This window comes from Bos indicus, chromosome 5, assembly GCF_029378745.1.
Source record: "Bos indicus isolate NIAB-ARS_2022 breed Sahiwal x Tharparkar chromosome 5, NIAB-ARS_B.indTharparkar_mat_pri_1.0, whole genome shotgun sequence".
Lineage (NCBI taxonomy): Eukaryota > Metazoa > Chordata > Mammalia > Artiodactyla > Bovidae > Bos > Bos indicus.
Window position 1 is genome coordinate 77,030,141 of NC_091764.1, and position 23,884 is coordinate 77,054,024.

Below are 23,884 nucleotides of genomic sequence, written 5' to 3' on the forward strand. Positions count from 1 at the left end.
ACTCGCCAGGTGTCGGCGCGCGAGGTCCGCTGGGCCCCAGCTCCGTAGCCGACTGCTAGGCGCGCTAGAGCCACGCCCCTCTCCGGCCTGAGACCCAGCTCCGGCCTCCAGAACCCCAGCTCTCCTCAGCTCGGGCCTCTCACCGGCGCGGAGGCGGGGCCGGAGGAGGGGCTGGGGCGGTGGGGCGGGGCTTGCACTGGTGCCCGAGGCTCCGCCGCAGCTTCTCCCGCAGGTCTCGCGGCAGGCAAGCGGCTTGGTCCCCAGCTCCGGCCTCATGGCTGCTCCCGGCTCTTCGGCGGAGTGCGGCTACATCCGGACAGTCCTGGGCCAGCAGATCCTGGGGCAGCTGGACAGCTCCAGCCTGGCTTTGCCCTCCGAGGCCAAGCTGAAGCTGGCGGGGAGCAGCGGCCAGGCGGTCAAGAGCCTGCGGATCCAGGAGCAGGTGCAGCAGACCCTGGCCCGGAAGGGCCGCAGTTTCGCGGGCAACGGTAAGTGGAGCCCCGCTGCCCCCTACACCGCCCTCATCCTGCCCTTTATCCCTCCCCTAACCCCCGTTCACCCCAGCGCCCAGTGGCTTCCTCTTGCTTCTTCCTGAGGGTGCAGGACCCGGTGTTCTGCACACCTGTTGGTTGCCGGCCCATTGTACGGCCAGTCGCGCCTCCAGACTCAGACCAGCTTACTTTGGAAAAGCACTCTTTCTTAAAATAACGTCTTACTCAGATTTATTATGTATGTATCTACGTATATTAAATGCATATACGTGTGTATATATATATTTGAAAAGAATTCAGTCCAAGATTTTCACCCCTTCCTTAACCTACTCCCCTAGGCACCCCACCCCCCACCCCAGGGGACTTCATCTGGAGGTTCCAGGAATTTGTAAACGCTTTGAAATTCTGTGCAGAAATTTGATATGATCACTTTTTTCTGGGAGAAAGCGCCCCTAGCTTTTATTAAAAATTTTAAAGGATCTGTGACCTCCATAGATATTTTTAAAAAGAAAACCTGGAAGTATTGGCTCTCCTACAACCTATAAATTGGGATTGTGGGCCTTTCCCAGATACTTCGGGGCACTCCACCCAGTGTATGGAGCGAGTGGTTTCATCGAGGAAGTGAAAGGTAGGAGACTTTGGGCTGGGGAGCCATCACACCACCCCGCGGGTTGACTAGGAGGAGGAGAAAGAAGGGGACTTTGACCCGGCCAGCAGCAGTACCCCCTGCCTTGCTTGCTGTGCCCCGCCAACGCACTCGTGAACACAGCGCTGTTATTTCCAAAAAAATTAAACTTTGGAAGTGAACAAGGTTTTGTTTTGTTTTGTTTTTTAATTATATTAGTAATTGATAGTCAAGGAAGTGGAAGGGGGAGAAGATGGCAAACCAGTTCTGAAAATTAGAAAACCTGAAATACCTTTTCTCTCTGGCTAAAAGTCATTATGATCAGAGCCCCCCAGTAATTATTTTATTAGTTGTTTTAATTTTTTAATATAAAAGTATTCTAGGCTTATTGTGGAAAAGAGAAGAGGAAAGAAACAGTTAAGTTGGGTTACCAGTTGTTTTATGCAATGTTGAACTGTTTCTCTAGGAAGTTAACTTGAGAAATGACAAATGTAGAATTGATTAGGAAAAAGAAAAATGCTTGCAGATCAGATCAGAGATCTAAAATAGCAGAAACTGAGAGGCTGTATTGTTTTCCATTTGTGTAAAATAATTTTAAAGGGTCAGGCAATCAATATTTACATACTTGAAAGGTAAAGAGAAGCTGTTTAATGATTAGAGTTGATTTAATTGTATGCCTACTATGTGCCAAGAATTGGACTTTGTGGTGTGTATTCATTATGTTATTCATGTTTCCAGGGGAGGGAAAAAAAGTGCTTGTGAGGTAGGTTGCTTTACTAAGCAGTTAAGTAACACTTAATTTCCCACAGATAGTAAGTAGCAGAAAAACTCCCAAGCCTTAATTTTTAAACTACTCATCAGTTACATTGTTAAGCTTTTTGGTAATTAATACAAAGTAGGATTTTTATTAGATCCAAGCCTGTCTATGGTCCATTCCCATTTTTCCTTTAAATATAATTGTTACAGTTCTGAGAGAGCAGAGACATCTCAGTGACACAGAACTGCCATAGCACATGGAAAAAAAGAACGTAATTTACATTTAGGAATCTGACTAAAGACCCCAGGACAACTGAGGCCAGTTTTTGACCACTGAGATCGTTATACCCCTTTAGTTTGTGCAGATCCAGTGCTAAACTAGAGCCAGACTAGCTGCTTCTGCATAGGGGAACACAAGGAAGGCTCATGAAATGTTTTTCCTACCCTTTGAGAATGGCAAGGAAGAGCAACCAGACATCAACTATTCAGTAAATACAGGAAATGAACAAAAGGAAAGGGAGCGTTGCTGAGCATCTACTATGTGCCTAACCCTGTTCAAGATTACATTTGCATTTTATTATATCCTTCAAATAGTTATATGAGATAGATACAAGGATCCATTTCACATATGAAAAGTCTGTCAGTCTCTCAACATTTCTTGGACGCTTAGTCCCAAACCCACACATGATTTGTTCTCTTGAAAATGGTGCATTCATGTTGTGTGGTGAATTCAAGAACTTTTCTGTTGTGTCTAGTCTTCATTCAGGGCATTGTGCAGGTGCTGAACTAAACATACACTCTTTTTGCTTTCAAGCAAGGAGTTCAAAGTCTGTAGAAGGAAAATGGTCTCTAAAAAATGTGTTTATCAAATAAAAAATGGCAAGCTACCCAAAGGAAGAACAGCCTACAAATTATGGAGTTTAAAAGTATGAGTTAGACTGTTATCTGGAGGGAATTTTGGAAAGTTTTTTGGAGGAATTGGGATTTTAGGTCTCAAAAAATCAGTAAGATTGGACATAGGTAATGGGTTGAAGGAAAAGTGTTCAAGGGGGAACAGCATGAATATTACACAGTTCACAGAATTGATATGGTAGAACAAAGGGCCCTGTCATGATGCTTCTGCTGTAACTGCTTGAGTCCAACTAAGGAACAAAGCTTCTGAGACTCAAAGAGGAAATTAGCTTCAGAGGAATTTAGCATTAACATACTATGGGACAATTACCAGGGGTGGTTTGTGTATATTGTTAAAATTCTTTGAAAAAGTCTGGGGGCTTCTTAGGGTTGTGAGTGTTGTTTCAGTGTTACTGTCCTGTCTCTAAAGTTGAAACAGTCAGGGGATTGTTGAAACTGTGGTGGTCTGGAAAGAATCCTGTATCAACATAAATTCCAGGAAGAAGTGACCCTAATGTTAACTGCTTTTAGCTCCAGGGCCCTGGAGAATTCTGAATTGTTGACATACCTGTAAGATTGAAGCAGCAGATAATCTACTGAAAGCAGAGATGAGATAAATATGACCGATTTGTTGATAAATACCCTGCAGGGTTCTTTAACTTGTCAGCTTCTCTCTAATGCCTTTATATAAGTGAGTGGTTTTCATTGTAAATTACTCTAACTTTTTATGTTATTTTTAAATTGTGTTGAACATTTTAAAATTGGCTGTAACTCTTGGGGTTTGGGGAGACAACTGAGGTCTATAGCAGCATTCTAAGATGAGTCTGTATTGTAGAAAATTTTAATTTTTTTATAAAAGTTAGAACTCATTTATGAATTGCAAGTACATTATTATATTAGCAAAGAGAAGAATTTTAAGTGTCCATATCCTATTTATTACATTTACCTTGAAAATACGACTACTTTACTTATTATAACAGTTCCCCCTTGGGTGCCTGGGTAAGGAAGTCATGTTTTAAGTTACCATATGTAATACTTATAAACACAATGAACAATATCCTAATAAAATTTGCAACTTTGGAAATCAACCAAAGGCATGCTGTTTACTTAAATTGTTTTCCTTGCCAAGATGTTTTGAATATCTGTGATCAGAAGGATTTTGGGGGAAAGGACTGAAAATTGGCTAAGGTAGCAAAAAAGGCAATTAATAGGTATTATTGGGGCTGGGGTTGAAGGTGAGGGTTATTGGACATTGTTTAAATCCTGTGTGAATTATTTGTTGCCAAAAAAGGAATTCCAGGAATGAAGCAATTCTGGAAGCAAGGCGACTAGTCCTTTACAAAGTGGGAGAATTCTGGAGAGAAGGAAAAAAAGTTAGATGGTGGGGTGGCAGGAACATGGCCGTGTTGCTGTGAATGTAAAGTATCAGTAGTGCCACCTGATTTAATGTACTTCCTTGTCTGCCTAATATATAATATAGCCTAGTGTCTAGCAGATCAATTGCAAGGATTAAAAAAGGTGTTTTTATTTTTTTCCAGAAATTCTTCCAATTATAATTAGTCAAAGGAAATAGAATGTTAACAACATGGTGATTACAAAAAAAATTAACTCCTCATCCCTAGATAATGGTGAAAACACATCTTTTATGGACAAGGTCTTGAGTGAGGGCATGAGTAGCAATGCTTCAGAGTCAATTGATATTTAACAGTGTTTGATTATAAAAGTACATTGCTCTATGTCCCAGATAAGGTATCAGAAATTACCTTAAGAGAATACAGCTGTTCACTTAGACTTTTTAAAGACTGCATTAATGTTATTTATGTCCTGTGTTAGTAAGTTCCAGTCATGAGAACAGAGGGTAGCTCACTTGAGATAGATATTCTAGGCATATGCTGTTCACCTTCTCCTAACTGTTTTGTATATCAGCTTTAAATTTTTTTCCTATGTATTAAAATAAGGCTATACATATTATCTTCAAACATTAATTTTACATTCAAATTGAATTTCTGGTCTGATCAATGGAAATTATTAAAAACTTTTTAAAAAATTTTCTGAGAGAACAAGCATATCTTTGATAATAATGAAATACAAATAACAAATATGTTGCTAAAACCTCTGGAATTTATATATCAGACTTGATTAATATTGTCTATAACAAGATCATTTGGTACTATCTCAGATGATATTCAAGAATTTTAAATTATACAATTCTGAGGTAAATGTTGGACTCCAGCTATTTTGTGCATGTACACAAATGTATGAAGACATAAATATCATACTCCTGGGAGAGTAAATAGTAAAAAGAGTGTTGCAAATGGGAATAGACAATTAGTAGAATTACAATTAATAGAATATTTAATCTTTGTATTAGAGTGAACCATCCCCTGACTTATTAGGATAAGAACAATAAGCAGAATTTCAGGTCCTCTTATAATAGAATTACTGAAAAATCTATTGTGTATCTTTTGTATAATTCCATTAATTGTGACCGGATATAGGACATAAAAACAGTTGCTCTGTTATTAAGAAAAGTGCTTAAAGATGAGCCAAGGAGCCCATTCAATATGTAGACTTAAATGAAAATGCATATTCAGAAAAAAGAACTTGAGCATTTGAAAACACAGTTTGCTATTACCATTAAAAGAATTCACATACTTGTGTTCTTGGAATAGTCAGCTTTAGGCTTAAAAGTATTAATTGGCCCAAGCATCATAACCAAAGTTCTGCAACTCCTTGATATCCAGAAGAAAATACTACTCACTAGAAGCTTAATAAATTATTCCCACTAAATCTTTAAATCTCACTAGTATGGTCACAGGATGGTGGTGAGGAAGATCACATCGTAATTATTGTATCTTGATGACCTTTTCTTTTGAAGGAGGAATATAAATTTAAATTTTTCTTGACAGATCATAGGAACTTATTATAGAATATCAAAATATTACAGATAAATAGACACACCAAAAAGATAAGAGAATGACAGTAAATATATATTATGCAAATGTAGAATCAACCTTGCCACAATGAACATAGTCCACTTTTCTAATGACTTAGAAAGAGTCTGCCTACATTTCGGGGAAATTTTTTTCTTCTCTCTTTATTTCCAGAATGACAGAGAAACAATAGGAAATATTTGAGCACCTTCTATCCACTCTAAGACAAAAGCGTATATGCAACTGTCATCCTCCCATTTTGGCTCCACTGTGGTGATCCACAGGAAGGATTAAATGCAGATTGAATATGTGTAACTAGGATATTTTGAATGTACAAGGAAATATTGACTGATCATCCACTAACATGTCAAGTGCTGATGTAGGACTGCCAGAAATGGTAGTAAAAGATGGATTCTATGTTAAGAAGGTAAAAATTTACTTGGAACATAAGACCTCTTCCTGCTTATACTGGCCTTACTCCAATTCATTCTCCACCTAGGTAGTAAACTTTCTAATCTCAGCGCTCCATTTCCTGATTTAAATGCCTTCAGTTTCTTGCTGTTCTCTACAGGAATGAAATTCCTTATTCAGCATGGCATTTCAAGTTCTCTGTGCTCTGATGCCTGCATCTTCTCAAACTTGGTCCTATCACCACTATTCTGGCACACAACCAAACGCCAGCAATTTATCTTGCTCAGTTCCTCTCCCTACTACTACTCTGATTCCCCCTTCCCTTCTCTTGGCTGGCTTAACTCTTAAATGCCCCTGAAAACTCAGCTCAGTTTGTTCCCCTGTATAGGCAGCTTTCCCTCATCCCTCCACCTCATAGTGTCGAGTTAAAGATCCAAGTTAAAGATTTGATCACTGTGAGTCAAACAAGATGTTTCAATAGGGGAGAAACATAAAATATGCAGGGTTTTCTGAAAATACATTTGGCAGATTTGGTGGATTTAAAGAAGGGACAGAAGTTATGAATCAGCTGGGAGAGAAGAGGTTAGCACTGGCAAGTGAGAGGCAGTGGAAATATCATGATTTAAGAGTTACTACCAAAACTTGTAGAGTTTTTTAAAGGAAAAAGTTCTATAAATTCATCTATTTGACTATTAGTTGCATCATTGTGAGTATAATGTGTTATTTGTCATTGCAGTTCTAAAATTTTATGAGTAATCATTATGAGATATCTCAGCAAATGAATTGGCAGGAATGCCAAAGTATGGTGATAAATTATAGGAATTCCTATAGATTTAAAAAATTCCTATAGATTTAAAAAATTCCAGGATGTATCAACTTAGTATTTTACTAATATGCTAAATTACCAGTTTATAATCACAAATTTTATAATCACATATTATGGCTACTCAAAGTATATGATATAGATGCCTGCAGTGTAGAAGGAACTTTTAAATGTGTGTTTTGTGGTTATCTAAAGCAATAATTTGAGGAATACCTCCAAAATGTCATAAACTGATATCATAAACTACATAAAGGGACTCCTAAAAAATAAGGACTTCTGGTGGCTGGTTAGTATATTAGTGGGTGATAGCCATTGACTAGTGACACAGTGGCACTTGGAGTTCAGGGCCCTTTCTGCCAGGATTGTTGGTCTGTCTCTGGCATATTCAACTTTGAAGCAGGCTGTGGTCACCACTGTACTGCCAACACTGACTCCTGGCATATTCCACTTGGTAAGAACTCATAGCCAGTACTTTCCAACTGTATACTCAATACACTGAGTTGTTCCTCATGGTTGATCATGTGAGCTTTCTTAACTGCTCATTTACAGCACCACCACATTTTGTTAACTTTTTCATAATGCAAGACATTAATAGACTCTAGTCTTCTTTAAAACAATTCTTCACCATAGTTTTTTCAACCAACAAATTACACTCATTTTCCAGCCTGAGCAAGTGCTTACCTGAGTTGTATACAGGTTTGTGGAACTGTGGTTTTCATGAATATATTTTTCTTAGAAAGTAAAAACAGAAGGTAAAAGAAATAATTTTTTTTAATGTTAACTCAGGGGAAATGAATTCTGTGTTACATGACCACACAGACAAAGAAAAGTTCTTCACTAACTCAGGAATACTGATGTATGGTTCTTAGTGAAACTGAAAGAGTTAGTCACTCAGTTGTGTCCAACTCTTTGCAATCCCATGGACTGTAGCCCACCAGGTTCCTCTGTCCATGGAATTCTCCAGACAAGAATACTGGAGTGGGTAGCCATTCCCTTCTCCAGAAGATCATTCCAACCCAGGGATTGAAGCTGAGTCTGTTAATGTCTCCTGCGTTGGCAGGCAGGCTCTTTACCATCCAAGCCACCAGGGAAGTCCATTTGGTTCTTGAAGGGTCCCATTTTGTGTTTTCTTTTAGTACCTACCTTTGTTAGTAAATGATTTTAAGGAGCTTTTTAAATATGAATTGCTATACAGATTCCTTCTAATAAGTTTCAAGACGTCATGTAGTTAAATCCTTTTTAAGGTATGTGGAGAAAGAGAGATGTTGTTACCCAGAGGTTGCTATGAAAAGACCAAAGAGAAGAAGGTGATAGCTTTTAGACTTCCAGAGTCTAGTCTCTTTCCATCAAAAAGCCCATTGTGAATTCACACAGTGAAGGCAACTGTTTGTGATTGAGCACAATAAATTGTAGCATTTAAATCAACACCGGTAGTGAACACATACTGATTTCCATGAGTACCTGTTTTCATGGGAATTTCTTATACTGCCATCTCTACATTCTTCTTTTAGAGCTGAATGTGAACCAAATCAGTTTTTCAACCATGCTTAGCTCTTGCCTGGAAAATCCCATGGACGGAGGGGCCTGGTAGGCTGCAGTCCATGGGGTTGCTAGGAGTCGGACATGACTTCACTTTCACTTTTCACTTTTCACTTTCATGCATTGGAGAAGGAAATGGCAACCCACTCCAGTGTTCTTTCCTGGAGAATCCCAGGGACGGGGGAGCCTGGTGGGCTGCCGTCTATGGGGTCGCACAGAGTCGGACACGACTGAAGCGACTTAGCAGCAGCAGAGAGTGCTGGAGGCTTGAAAAAAAGATGCTTTTCTGAATGTGAATGCTACTCTCATCTCTCTAATAAACACAAGTTATTTAAAGGTGTTTGTTTAGCAACTGTATCACCTGTTAATGCTTGCCATAAAGGAAGCTGTGTTTGATTTTTTTTTAATGTCCCAGATACAGGTAATAGAGTCATAATTAGAGGCTTGTCAATTTAATTTCATAAATATATTGTTGTTGTTCAGTCGCTAAGTCATATCCAACTCTGCGACCCCATGAACTGCAGCACACTAGGCTATCCTGTCCTTCAACATAATAAATGTATTAGATTTATTTATCTATAATATATACAAATCAATGTATTAAATTTAACCAATTGGATATTTATATATATGTAATATATATAAGTAAATTATTAAATTAAACCAATTAGGTAATAAAGCTGGTCACAAAAGCTACAAAGAAAGAACTGATTATAGAAATTAATTTTCAGTTTTTAACTCTAAGAGTATTTCATTATCTTAGACAATACTTGCATAGATGACCAGAAACCAAGATATTTTCCCATGAACAGCTGCTTAGGGATCACATCATTCAGATTAACATTCAGAATTGAAAAGAGAGAAAATTACATTTCCTGTGAGGTCTACACCTCTGCAATCCTCTAAGCCATTTGGAATCAAAACCAACCGCCCCAACTCTCACCCTCCTACCCTGCCCCCGCAACTGCTTTGATCTGAATTGCTTCTTATTTGAGGAGGACTGAGTTCTGTAACTTCCTCCTTCATTTTCCTTAAATTGGGCTCCATAGATGTCTGCAGTGTTCTTAGAAGAAACAGTTTGGATAATGTTGCCTGAGTCGGTATTAATTTGAAATAGTGCCTATAAATCATTGCCTTTTTAGGAAAAAGCAAAAGCACATCATATGAATGACTATTTAAAACCACAATAATGTCATTGTGATCATCCTCAATGGCTGGGTCAATCAAAATAACCAGGAAAATGCCAAATTCAATACCTGAATAAAAACTCTTAGATACAATACAGTGTGAATTAAAGCATGCAAACCAGTTTATCCCTCTTTCTACAACAGATTAATTCATGAAAATGTGTGAAATACAAATTTTGTTATCCAAATTCTGTTTTTAAAGCCTTATCTCATTTTTGCATGTTGCTTTACAATTTTAAAAGCATTGAATATATGCTTTCTTGGGTAAATGTCTCTCACCAACTCTGTTAATAGGTGGAATTATGGGAAATAAATGTAGATAATTTGTCAAGATACACAGAAAGTGGTAGAGTTGGGGGCCTCAGACAGATTATTTCAGTTTAAAGAAGATACCCATGTCCTTTTGTGATGTAAACAAGTCCTTTGAAATAAAGGCATGACCTAATTTTCCATGTTAGAAAATACAAATTTTTATGTTGGATTTATTTAAAGCAGTATGTACCTGTATGTATAATATGTTTTTGTTGCTTTCTTATTTCTATTTTTGGGGAAGGGCATGGCTGAGTTATATGTTCAGTAGTCATATTTTTATGTGTTTTATCCTCTGCGTGAACAGAAAATAATGACTTGCCTTAAAGAGATTTGTTTAATTCCAGCCAGTTCAAAATATCTTTAAAATCTTAGATCACAGCTGCTAATTCATTAGTCCCCTATACTGATCTCAAACTCATGACTGCCTAGGCAAATTAATGTGCATTATTTATTGTTTAAGATTGGCCTTTTAACCAGAGAAACTATCTATTGAGCCATCCTGCAGTTTGAATATCAAGAGTTACAATTTTTCTTGCACAGGAAGAGAGTCTGTGGTTTAAAGTCTAATCTTATTTTATTAGATTACCAACTACCTGTTACCAACTACCTTGTAGTTATTTTGGGAACCAGTAAATCAGTCTCCATTCATCTGAAAACAGAAGAACTTCTTTATAAGGATTTATGTCAGCAAATAAAAAACTTACAGAGTATTTGGAGTTGTCCAGGTAAAGGTTCTAGAGGAAAGAGAATGATTGCTTTAGTTCTCATAAAAAACTGATGATAATTCCTCCAGGGTTTTGATAAATGACAGTTTCAGAAGAGCCACAATGCAATCAAATAGTAGAATCAATAGTAAAGATCAGTGGAAAGGATGAACCCAGAGTTCAAACCTGATATTAAGTCTCTTTGCAATTTAAAGCAAGTAATTTAAGTTGGCTTTGAGCAAACGCCCTCTTCTAACAACACAAGAGAAGACTCTACACATGGACATCACCAGATGGTCAACACCAAAATCAGATTGATTATATTCTTTGCAGCCAAAGATGGAGAAGCTCTATACGGTCAGCAAACAAGACTGGGAGCTGACTATGTCTCAGATCATGAACTCCTTATTGCAAAATTCAGACTTAAATTGACAAATGTAGGGAAAACCACTAGACCATTCAGGTATGACCTAAATCAAATCCCTTATGATTATAAAGTGGAAGTGACAGATTCAAGGGATTAGATCTGATAGAGTGCCTTAAGAACTATGGATGGAGGTTTGTGACATTGTACAAGAGGCAGTGATGAAGACCATCCCCAAGAAAAAGAAATGCAAAAAGGCAAAATGGTTTTCTGAGAGAGCCTTACAAATAGCTGTGAAAAGAAGAGAAGCAAAAAGCAAAGGAGAAAAGGAAAGATATACCCATTTGAATCCAGAGTTCCAAAGAATAGCAAGGAGAGAGAAGAAGCCTTCCTCAGTGATCAATGCAAAGAAATAGAGGAAAATAATAGAATGGGAAAGACTAGAGATCTCTTCAAGAAAATTTGAGGGAACATTTCATGCAAAAATGGGCACAATAAAGGACAGAAATGGTATGGACCTAACAGAAGCAGAAGATATTAAGAAGAGGTGGCAGGAATACACAGAAGAACTATACAAAAAAGATCATCATGACCCAGATAACCACGATGGTGTGATCACTCACCTAGAGCCAAACATCCTGAAATGTGAAATCAAGTGGGCCCTAGGAAACATCACTATGAACAAAGCTAGTGGAGGTGATAGAATTCCAGTTGAGCTATTTCAAATCCTAAAAGATGATGCTATGAAAGTGCTGCACTCAATATGCCAGCAAATTTGGAAAACTCAGCAGTGGCCACAGGACTGGAAAAGATCAGTTTTCATTCCAATCCTAAAGAAAGGCAATGCCAAAAAATGTTCAAACTACTGCACAATTGCACTCATCTCACACACTAGCCAAGTAATGCTCAAAATTCTCCAAGCCAGGCTTTAGCAGTATATGAACCATGAAATTCCAGGTGTTCAAGCTGGATTTAGAAAAAGCAGAGGAACCAGAGATCAAATTGCCAACATTCGCTGGATCATCAAAAAAGCAAGAGAGTTCCAGAAAAACATCTATTTCTGCTCTATTGACTATGCCAAAGCCTTTGACTGTATGGATCACAACAGACTGTAGAAAATTCTTCAAGAGATGGAATACCAGACCACCTGACCTGCCTCTTGAGAGATATGTATACAGGTCAAGAAGCAACAGTTAGAACTGAACATGGAACAACAGACTGGTTCCAAATTGTATATCGTCACCCTGCTTATTTAACTTACATGCAGAGTATAACATGCAAAATGATGGGCTGGATGAAGCATAAGCTGGAATCAAATTGTTGGGAGAAATATCAATAACCTCAGATATGCAGATGACACCACCCTTATGGCAGAAAGCAAAGAAGAACTAAAGAGCCTCTTTATGACAGTGAAAGAGGAGAGTGAAAAAGTTGGCTTACAACTCAACATTCAGAAAACTGAATCTAAGATCTAAACTGAATCTAAAACTAAGATCATGGCGTCCGGTCCCATCAACTCCTGTCAAATAGATGGGGAAACAATGGAAATAGTGACAGACTTTATTTTGGGGTCTCCAAAATGACTGCAGATGGTGGGTTACTGCAGCCATGAAATTAAGACTCTTGCTCCTTGGAAGAAAAGTTATGACCAACCTAGACAGCATATTAAAAAGCAGAGACATTTACTTTGCCAACAAATGTCCGTCTAGTCAAAGCTATGGTTCTTCCAGTAGGCATGTACGGATGTTGTACCATAAAGAAAGCTGAGCGCCAAAGAACTGAAGCTTTTGAACTGTGATGTTGGGACTCTTGAGAGAGTCCCTTTGACTGCAAGGAGATTAAACCAGTCAATCCTAAAGGAAATCAGTCCTGAATATTCATTGGAAGGACTGATACTGAAGCTGAAACTCCAATACTTTGGCCACCTGATGCAAAGAACTGACTCATTGGAAAAGAACCTGATGCCAGGAAAGATTGAAGGTGGAAGGAGAAGGGGACGACAGAGGATGAGATGGTTGGATGGCATCACCAACTGGATGGACATGAGTTTGAGTAAGCTCCTGGAGTTGGTGATGAACAGGGAAGCCTGGCATGCTGCAATCCATGGGGTGGCAAAGAGTCAGACACAACTGAGCAACTGAACTGAATTTAAGTTTCCCTCTTTTAAAGGGATTTGATAATAGCCAACTGTGTATCACAAAGTATAAAATAAAATAATTTGAGTTCCTTAAAAGTAATCTTGCAGTTTAAGGTGTTAATCTATGTTGCTTTAAAAAGCCTTACCACCCACAGCAACAATGTTGAGTTAAGAATCTAAGTCAAACATTTAGCCTCCTCTCCCACATGGGTGGGACTCCTCCTTGCACATTATCTCCCGTGTAGTGGAGGGTGGGGTAGGGGCGAGAGAAGGAACAGTGAGACCTGAGTTGGGGACTACAGACAGCCTGAGCAGGAACCTCAGGAAGACACTGAGAGCTGAGTACTTAAGCCTCTCACAGCTTTTGAAATGGGGTCGTACAAAAGATTCCTTTCAGTGTCCAGGTTCTAGGGTTCTTCTGACATTGAAGTTAAAAATTAAAAGGCTGCCTGACCTTGTGCTAACCCTTGAGAAGAAATCAAGCCCCTGGAAACAGCTGTCTGCCTTTGTTCAACTCCCCTGATCTTTAGGGTGATATTTACAAGCCTGTACTGTCTTCCCCAGGACCCCTTGAGGCCTGAAACATGTTTACTAGCCAGATTATTTGGCTCCAGGAAATAAAATACATGTACAAAAATAATCTGGGATGGATTCTTACATTTTTAGCTTTTTGACAACAACACTCTCCATTCCACCTCTCCCTCAAAATAACTTGTGAATATATTGTTCAGATCAGATCAGATCAGATCAGTCGCTCAGTTGTGTCCGACTCTGCGACCCCATGAATCGCAGCACGCCAGGCCTCCCTGTCTATCACCAACTCCCGGAGTTCACTGAGACTCACGTCCATCGAGTCAGTGATGCCATCCAGCCATCTCATCCTCTGTCGTCCCCTTCTCCTCTTGCCCCAAATCCCTCCCAGCATGTTAGACTCTAACAATTTATTGGGAAAATATGTTGGTATGTTCCAGTTGTATTGGAAAGGGTCTACCTGTGTTATTTTATTACCAACATCTTTCACGAGTGTCTGAACTCGTGACTAGAAGAGTTAATTGAGTATTTTATTTTTCCTCTAATTTCTAAAAGAATGCTACGTGACAGTAATTTTGGTTAACATTAGGAAATTAGAAATTACCTAAGTTTTAGAGATATTTTATTATTTTGTTTAGTTTTTTGGCTTTTTTATTTTTATTTTTTTGTAAAGCAGTGGGAGATTACAAAAGAACTGATTAAAAAACTGGAAGCTTTTTAAGACATTTGAAGCTCAAAGAGGAGTATTTTAAGATGTGCCTCAGTTAGAGTCTGACACAACTTAGCAACTAAACAACAACAAATTTACTTGAGAGTCCCTGTAGTCCCCACAGACCTGAGCAGGAAGGGCTTGTCTCCTGTGCAGCATTTGCAGGAACAGGCTATCTGTTAAACCCCAAACTAAGAACCAGTCACCAGTTCTTTTTTGGTGTGGAAGTGGATTCCCTCGCCTGCCTAACTCTCACATTGCCTAATGCCCCAGGCCCAGAGTTGGCATTTTTCAAACTGACCCATGTTTTGTCTGACCACATTGACCCATTATATTTGTTGCCTCACCTACATTCTCTCAGGAAACTTCAGAGTTCCGGCCTTGGGTATTCCTCTTAACTTACAGAAACTGAGCTTTTATAGTATAGACCATGTAAGCCAACTGAGTGATTTCCAAATTCTTCAGCATTGTAATAAACATTTAGATTTTTGTGAAAAGCTCCTCTCTCCTTTCTTCCCTTTCCTCAAAAAAAAGTTTTAATTTTATTTTTAATTCAGCTTTTATTTTGAAGAGCTTGTGAAGGATGTTGCCAGAACTTGTGATTGATTGCCACATCCAAGGGTCATATTAACCTTGCATTGTATTGCATGCATGCTCAGTTGTGTCTGATTCTGCAACCCCATGGACTCTAGCCTGCCAGGCTCTTCCATCCATGGAACTTTCTGGCAAGAATACTGGAGTGGGTTGCCATTTCCTACTCCAGGGGATCCTCCCAACCCATGGATCGAACCCACATCTCTTGCATCTCCTGCATTAGCAGGCAGATTCTTTACCATTTCGTCACCTGGGAAGCCCCATGTTAGCCTGACACTGAAAAACACTAACATAGATCTAATACTTCTCACTGACTTTAATTACTTAAATTTAAAATATACTATTGTTATATATTCTTGCCTGGAGAATCCCATGGACAGAGGAGCCTGGCAGGCTACAGTCCATGGGGTCGCAAGAGTCGGTCACTACTTAGCGACTAAACCACCACCACCACTGATTGGCCCACTTATTTTATTATATGCTTGCTTTCAGGAAATCTTCACCGAACTAGCAGTGTTCCTGAATATGTCTACAATCTACACTTGGTTGAAAATGATTTTGCTGGTGTGCGTTCCCCTGTTACTAAAACCTATGACTTGCTCAAGGTAGGATACCAAAGAATATAACCATAGTTATTAGAATACCAAGTAAACATTTTTAAACTTCTGTGGGTTGTTTTTTAATGTGTACCATTCTCAAGTATTACCATTTCCTAAATGTATTATAAGAAGATTGGTTTTGTGTGGACATCATGGAAAACTGGAAACTTTAAACCGTATCAAATCCTGGTATGGTTTTGATGGATGGATGATTGATTACAAATAACTAGACAACCAAGTCTTGTTAAAAACAGACTTTACCCAGAAAGGAGTCGACTTCTCTGTGTGATTTAGAGAAACCAACATCTTGTGTAATAGTCCTAGGATAATTAATCTTCAACAAAGATGAAAACTGATTCATGCCTCATTTAAATTTTATTTCTCTTTTGTGCAGACAGGCACAGCCCCCACTTATGAAGGTCGCTGGGGAAGAGGAACTTCGCAGTACAGCTCCCAGAAGTCGGTGGAGGAAAGGTTCTTCAGGCAGCCTCTAAGGAGACTTGAGATTTCCCCAGACAGCAGCCCTGAGAGGGCTCAGTACGCACACAGCGAGCACCATTACAGCCAGAGAAGCCAGGCCGGCCACACCTTGCGGCACCAAGAGAGCAGGAGGTCCACGCTTCTCGTGCCACCTCGCTACGCCCGCTCAGAAATTGTAGGTTTCAGCCACTCCGGGGCGGTGGGCAGGCAGCGTCACTACGACACCTACAACAGGCGCTACCAGTACGGGTCTGTGAACGAAGCCGATTTTGACGGCGCCCCTGTCCACCCTGTAGTGCTCACCTATCCCAGGCCTGGGACCAGCCACAGCCTGGGCAACCTCCTAGAGAAGGAGAACTACGTGACTGCGGGACTCGCCGCGGGGCAGGCCAGGCCGGCGCCCATGCCGCCAGGCACGCACGGCCGGGCAGAGCGGTCGTCCTGGCATCAGAGCTCCTTCCACAGCACCCGCACACTGAGGGAAGCCGAGGCGGGCGGGAGGAGGCCGCACATGACCGTGGGCCAGGTGGCGGCAGGAGGAAGTGGGATCATGCTCGCCGCCGAGAGAAGCACTTTCACCGAGGCCCAGTCTGGGTGAGTCCCCTTCTCAATCTGCAGCGCTGTCAGTGCCAGCACATTCTGTTCCCACAGCCCTCAACTGCGTGAGCTGGCGCTTCTGGGGCTGCAGAGAAAGACTTCCAGAGATAAGTGATTAAAATAATGACTTCTCAGGCAGCTGCCTAATTGACAGATTAGCTATTTACCTCAGGGACAGGGGCCAAGCTACCTGCTTGTATGGCAGCTCTGCGGAGAAATGTGGCTTTTAGTCCATCTGTTTCAAATTAGATGATGGCTAAAGGGAGGCCTGACCCCTTGGTTATGTGAAAATCTGCTTTGAATGGAGCTAACTCCAAAGTAGACGAAGAAATGGATAATTACATGCATTTTTCTCAATCATTCCTTGAAATAAAGGAAGGAAAAAGGCAAAAATGTTTATTCTCGGTGTTAAAAGTGAACCACAAATGCTATTTTGATAACACTACCAAAAAAGGAAGAGCTAATCAGAGGCAACTAATTGCTAAATGTCTCTTTTCCTTTGATATACCTGATACTTTTATTCAATATTATTTGACTGTAGTATAAGGGATGTATCAGAGTTTTTGTTTTGTAGTACTGAATAATTAAAATACTTGAAGTTTCAAAGTCATTCCTTTGCCTCTCCTGTTTACGTTATGGCTTGACTAATCTAGTGTTTGGAACTTAACTTTCATCAAGTTTAATGCTGGAGCACAAATTTTGTAAACTGAGGAACTCACTAAGAGAAAAATTGAGAAATGGATGGATGATTGATTACATTAGTAACTACTAAAATAATGATGTATCATTATGGTAAAACATTAAATATTTGATTTTTTTTTTAAACTGTGAAGTTGGTTAATGGAAATTATTACCTTTAATCATCCCTTTAAGTGAAATTGTGCAGTATACTCATTGATTAGGTAGGCACCGGTGAGAAAAGATTTTGGGGCTAATCTAATCTTGAAGCAAGAAATATTTTTTATAAAACAAAATTGAATATGAGACATAACATTTTTTTAGAAAGTAGATCTTTGTCAATATGGACACACTTATAAAAAGAAAAATGCATGAGGTAATTATTTATGGAGGGAAAAGCTGATCAATTCTTTTAAATTGATAATTCAAGATGTATTAAATGCCTACTATATAGTAAGATTTGTGCTTGGTCAGTTTTAATGAAATGATTCTAACAGTAACAGAACTGTTGCTTCACGTTCTCCACAGCTGGCACTCTTCTCTTCTTCCCTCTCTGTCCTCCTGCTTCCACCACCTTGTCACTTCCCAGTCTGTCATCCACTCACTGCAGTATGAATTTAGTCTCCAACATTTCTGAAATAGGCTCCCCACAGATCTACCAAAGACTGCCCTAATGCTACATCTGAAGCAGACACGTAATTAGCACCTATATTAGTCTGTGGGCAGCATTTAATAAATTGAAATTCTCTCTTCCCTGGGTTGTCGGGACACCAGCTTCTCCTGGTTTCTTCTAGCCATGTCTTAGTCTTCCCTGCAAGGACTTTTTTGCATGCCCAAGGAAGTCATCCAGAGAAGGCAACGGCAACCCACTCCAGTACTCTTGCTTGGAAAATCCCATGGACGGAGGAGCCTGGTAGGCTGCAGTCCATGAGGTCGGACATGACTGAGCGACTTCACTTTGACTTTTCACTTTCATGCATTGGAGGAGGAAATGGCAACCCACTCCAGTGGGATTCTCCAATCCCAGGGATGGCGGGGCCTGGTGGGCTGCCGTCTATGGGGTCGTATAGAGTTGGACACGACTGAAGTGACTTAGCAGCAGCAGCAAGGAAGTCATCTTCATCAACCCTTCTGTTTTGGTCTTGGTGCTCTTCTAAAGAAGCCCTGCATATTGCACTTACATCCTGTGATTCCCAGTGTTTCATTTTCATCTCTGTCCTCTATCCTCAACTCTAAATTTGTGTGTATTTCTAAGAACCTCATGGACTCAGTATGTTCAAAATTAAATTTATCAGCTCTTCCCTACCTTCTATTCCTGACCATCTCCTCATACTAAAGTCCTGTCATTTATAAACCTGGGAGTCATTCTTGTCTTTTCCCTTCATAGTCACATATCACCAAGCTATTATTTTTAATTCCTTAATGGGTTGTAAATTTTTACCCTCTTTCTGTCTCTATTGCCATAGGTCTCTCTGCCTCTGGTCTTGCTGTCAATCATTCTCTAAAACTGTTAGAAGGATCTTCCAAACTCTGATGACTCCTCTCCACAACTTATAATCTTCCCATAATTCCACCAAACCTTTGTGCTTTTTAGCATGGCATGCAAAGCCCATGTTTCCACCTCTGCTAACCTGCTAGTTAGACCTCTGCTAGTCTGATCTCTTTCTACTCTTTTTTACCCTTCATCATCATCATCCCCAAAAACACGCCTGAACACTCAAACCACCTTGAACCTCTTGCTTTTCTTGTTGTTGTTCAATTGCTAAGTTGTGTCCGACTATTTGCAACCCCATGGACTACAACATGCCAGGCTTCCCTGCCCTTCACTATCTCCCAGGGATTGCTCTAACTCATGTCCATTGAGTCAGTGATGCCATTCAACCATCTCATCCTCTATTCACCCCCCTTCTCCTCCTGCCATCAATCTTTCCCAGCTTCACGGTCTTTTCCAGTGAGATGGCTCTTTACATCAGGTGGCTGAAGTATTAAAGCTTCAGCTTCAGCATCAGTCCTTCCAGTGAATATTCAGGGTTGATTTCCTTAAGGGTTGACTGGTTTGATCCTCCTTGCTGTCCAGGAGACTCTCAGGAGTCTTTTCCAGCACCACAGTTCAAAAGCATCAATTCTTTGGTGCTCAGTCTTCTTTATGATCCAACTCTCACATCCATACATGACTACTGGAAAACCATAGCTTTGACTATATGGACCTTTGTCAGCAAATGGATGTCCGTGCTTTTTAATACGCTGTCTAGGTTTGTCATAGCTTTTCTTCCAGGGAGGAAGTGTCTTTTAATTTCATGGCTGCAGTCACAGTGATTTTGGAACCAGAAAATGAAATCTGTCTCTGCTTCCATTTTTTTTCCCTTCTATTTGCCATGAAGTGATTGGACCAGATGCCACAATCTTAGTTTTTTGAATGTTGAGTTTTAAGCCAGCTTTTTCACTCTCCTCTTTCATCCTCATCAAGAGTCTCTTTAGTTCCTTTGTGCTTTCTGCCATTAGAATGGTATCATCTGCATTTCTGAGGTTACTGATATTTCTCCCTGCAATCTTGATTCCAGCTTGTGATTCATCCAGCCCAGCATTTCTCATGATGTACCCTGCATATAAGTTAAATATGCAGGGTGACAATATACAACCTTGATGTATATTCCCAATTTTGAACCAGTCCATTGTTCCATGTCCAGTTCTAACTGTTGCTTCTTGACCTGCATACAGGTTTCTCAGGAGGCAGGTAAGGTGGTCTGTTATTCCCATCTCGAAGAATTTTCCACAGTTTGTTGTGATCTACACAAAGGCTTTATCACAGTCAATGAAGTAGAAGTAGATGTTTTTTTGGAACTCTCTTGCTTTTTCTATGATCCAACAGATGTTGGCAATTTGATCTCTGGTTCCTCTGCCTCTTCTAAATCCAGCTTTTATATCTAGAAATACTCGGTTCACATATAGTTGAAGCCTAACTTGAAGGATGTTGAACATTACCTTGCTAGCATGTGAAATCAGCAGAATTGTATAGTAGTTTGAACATTCTTTGGCATTGCCCTTCTTTGGAATAAGTATTGATTCACTTATTTTATTTCTTTTTATCTTTGTGCCTTCTTTTCTTCTTTCCTTCCTTTCTTTCCCTCTTCCTTCCTTCTTTTCTTATCTACCTATCTAATCTATTTCTTCCCTGTAGCTATTTTTTGGCTGGCTAATCATGGCTGGATGGCATCACCGACTCGATGGACGTGAGTCTGAGTGAACTCTGGGAGTTGGTGATGGACAGGGAGGCCTGGCATGCTGCAATTCATGGGGTCGCAAAGAGTCGGACACGACTGAGCGACTGAACTGAACTGAACTGAATCGTGATTCTAGATTTATCTCAGTTACCACCTGACCACTTGCCTCGCCAACTAGGTGCTCCAGATAGTTGCACTGTGTGGGTGTCTGTACTACAGAATAATACATTGTGGTTATTCATTTACCTGTCTGCTCTCCCTCTAATTTTGAGTTATTGTTTTAATAGAGAAAATTTTATTACAATAATTAATCATGTTCCAGGAATAGAATAAATACTTGGGATCAAGAAATAAAATAAAGGGCAAGAAATCTATTCTTAATGATTCCCAAAGTTGCCGTCCTAGAGAACAGAAATCATAGAAATGACCACTTCTTGAAAATGCTGCTATGTATGGGAAGGAAATGGGGTCAGGGATATTTCCTATAATGATCAAGATGGCATCCATATCTGATTCTCTTCCTCCTTTGATGTGTTCCATGGTTCATTTCAGTTCCCCAGGCTGCCCCTGAGAACACATGCTCTGCTCTCCTGTGCCTTGCAGTATCTCACATTTCAAGCTCTATCTAGTGCCTATATTTGGAATTCGATTTTTTCACAAAGTCCCACGTGTGAAGAAGTGTTCTTTCACATTTGTGGAACATTCCTGTGGAATAGGAATAAAACTATACTCTCTAAAACTGTAATCCTGCATAATGACAGAAGGTATTAAACAATGGGTCTTTGTTTCTAAAAGAAGAATGGCTGGTCAGTTTCTAATGTAGCTGAAAATCAAAACACTGGAGTAGAAGATAGGTAGTCAACAGCTGCTCTAAATCAGACTATTGAAAAAGAGTTAAGAAATCACTAAGTAAAACACTGTAATCGGTTTTATGAAAATATGATTTCTGTACATGTAACGGACTGGTGGTTCAGCAAATGAATCTTAGGGTGCTCCGCTGTACCCAGCACTTCAGTAAGCACCATAGAGATAAAAATTTAATGGGATATATGAAGGTCTAGAGAAGGTCTATAAAGAAAAAAATAAGACACATCAAGTACTAGATTGTACTGGTGTCTGTAGGAATTCAGAGAACAAAAGAGTGATGCTTTTGCATTGCTAGAGGGAGACAAAGGTGAGTGACTGTGTCTCTGGTATGATCGCCAGTCAAGTTTGTGATGTAGAGCAGCACAGAACAGAAAAGATGTCACATTAACTTCCCTTCACATCCTCTTAGTTACCTGCTTCTTTAGTTCTTTGATTATTCAGGTCTCTTTCAACTATATCTTTCTTTCCATTTTTAACAGTCCAGTTCACAACTTTATTGCTTCAGCTAAGACTTTTGTAATGCCCTCAAAACTGTCTCTAGAAGCTCATATCCACTCTAAAGTCACCTTTGTAAAGCAGTGCTTTCATCACACCTAAAATCTTTGTGAGGTAGGAGGGTTTGCATTTCCTAAGCATCTGACAACACAGGGGAGCTCTTCATTCATCATCTGGTGTTTGCTTGACCTTCAGAGCTGTTCTGATATCTGTGAACCAGCGTGGGGTAGGGCTGTGTTGTTATTGTCAGGAATGTGGTTGCTGAGGGATTGCATACCAAAAAAAAAAGTACATGTTTTTAATTTTTTCCTATAATTACTTATATTCTGACCAATAATACTTTACATTGCTTCCTGTTTACATTTTATGATGAATGTATTGACATCATATTAACATATTAACTAAAGTGCTTGAAAAGACTCACTATTGGAGAATACATTCAGTTGATAATGGAACCCAGGAACAACTGCTCGTCCTGATCCTTCCCTCCCCAACCCTTTCTCCCAAGCCACATTTCTATAGGCTTCAAGAAATGTTTTGTAAGTGAGCAGAAAGGGAAGGAGGAGGGAAGAAAGGGAGGCAGAGAAGAAAGTAGGGAGGAAGAGAGAGAGATTGAAGGAGACCAAAAAGGAGCCTACAGGGCCTTGCCTGGGTACAAAATTCCCTCCATGTCCCCCGTTTCTTGTTTGAAGAAAGGCTTTAGTCTCCTAGGCTTTCTCTAAGACCCAAAGAGCAAGAGCTTAAGCAGTTAATGATTAGAACACGAGTCACAGGACTCCTGGTTCACCCTGAGGATATAACAATCTGACATGTATCTTAGAGTTGTTTTGCAGAAATTAGGACCCCTAATCATGGTGGATGGTGACTACATGCTCACCACCAGCACCTTGACCCCATACTGGTTGGAACTGGAAGGCTGAGTGTTGATTCCTGGAACATCATTCTGTTACCCCACTAGGAATCAATGAGAAGAATATCCACAAGCTGATTAGGCACCCTGCAACCCTCACCCCTAGTTTTCCTTTTAAATATCCTGTCCTGACAGCCATCCTGTTTTTTGAGCATGAGCTGCCCTTTCTCCTTGCTTGGTGTCCTATAACAAACACTGTAGTTTCCTTCAGCACAACCCAGTGTCATTAGATAGGCTTCACTGTGTATTGGGTGGGCAGACTCCAATTCCATTGGGTAAAGAGAGAATAGAGGAGGAAAGGAATAGCTTTAGCTGGGGATACGAATACAGAAGGGATGATATTTGAATTGAGTCTTGAAGAATGAAAAGAAATAGGTAGAAGGGTGGGTTTCCTAGAAACATCAGAGAGAGTGGCTTGTGAAGGGCATGCAGCAATTAGAGAAGGGTTAAAAGTCGAGTGTGATTGGAGGAAGAGTTAGTCCATTAGGGGAGGGAGAGGAGATGGGGTGGAGGATGGCAAGAGACGGAGCCAGACTGAGGTCAGAACATATGCTGTGCTATACGGTTAGACTTTACAGACAGTAACAAAAGAGAAAATTGATGCCCTGACAGCTGTGGCAGACGTTCTTGTTGAGGAAGTCTTTGTTCTGTTTGGGAATTGTTTTTAGTGATAAACTGAAGTAGCATTAGGTTGGCTGGCAGTGAATGAAGAACTTCTTTGTGAATCATGTTCAGGAAAATAAAGGATTAGAGTAATGGAATTATTTGTTGGTTGGGAAATTTTGGTTTGGATGGGAAATTTTGTTGGGAAATTCAAACTTTCCTGAGTCATTTATGACTTATGAAATGGATTAATGGCTAAATCTTAAAAAAAGAAGTATTAAACAGAAGGTTATTCTTAGCTTATGAATGCTGTCTCATCAGTTTAAACACCTATAGTGGTAGATGGTGAAAGACTTACAATTTTTTTGACTTTTGATTTCCCTGTAAAGTAATTGGAGTCCATGCCTGTGAAATATTTCCATCTCTT

General features: G+C 39.9%; 1 protein-coding gene across 1 annotated transcript in view; it reads left to right on the forward strand.

The window, feature by feature from the left end:
* The first annotated feature begins 205 nt into the window (after positions 1-205).
* Positions 206-23,884, forward strand: part of PKP2 (plakophilin 2) — an 80,215-nt gene continuing 56,536 nt past the window's right edge. The window contains exons 1-3 of the mRNA XM_019961357.2: positions 206-488; positions 15,500-15,612; positions 16,001-16,680. Coding sequence (XP_019816916.2) covers positions 275-488; positions 15,500-15,612; positions 16,001-16,680 — 1,007 coding nt within the window. The 5' untranslated portion in view covers positions 206-274. The remainder of the gene's footprint in view (positions 489-15,499; positions 15,613-16,000; positions 16,681-23,884) is intronic.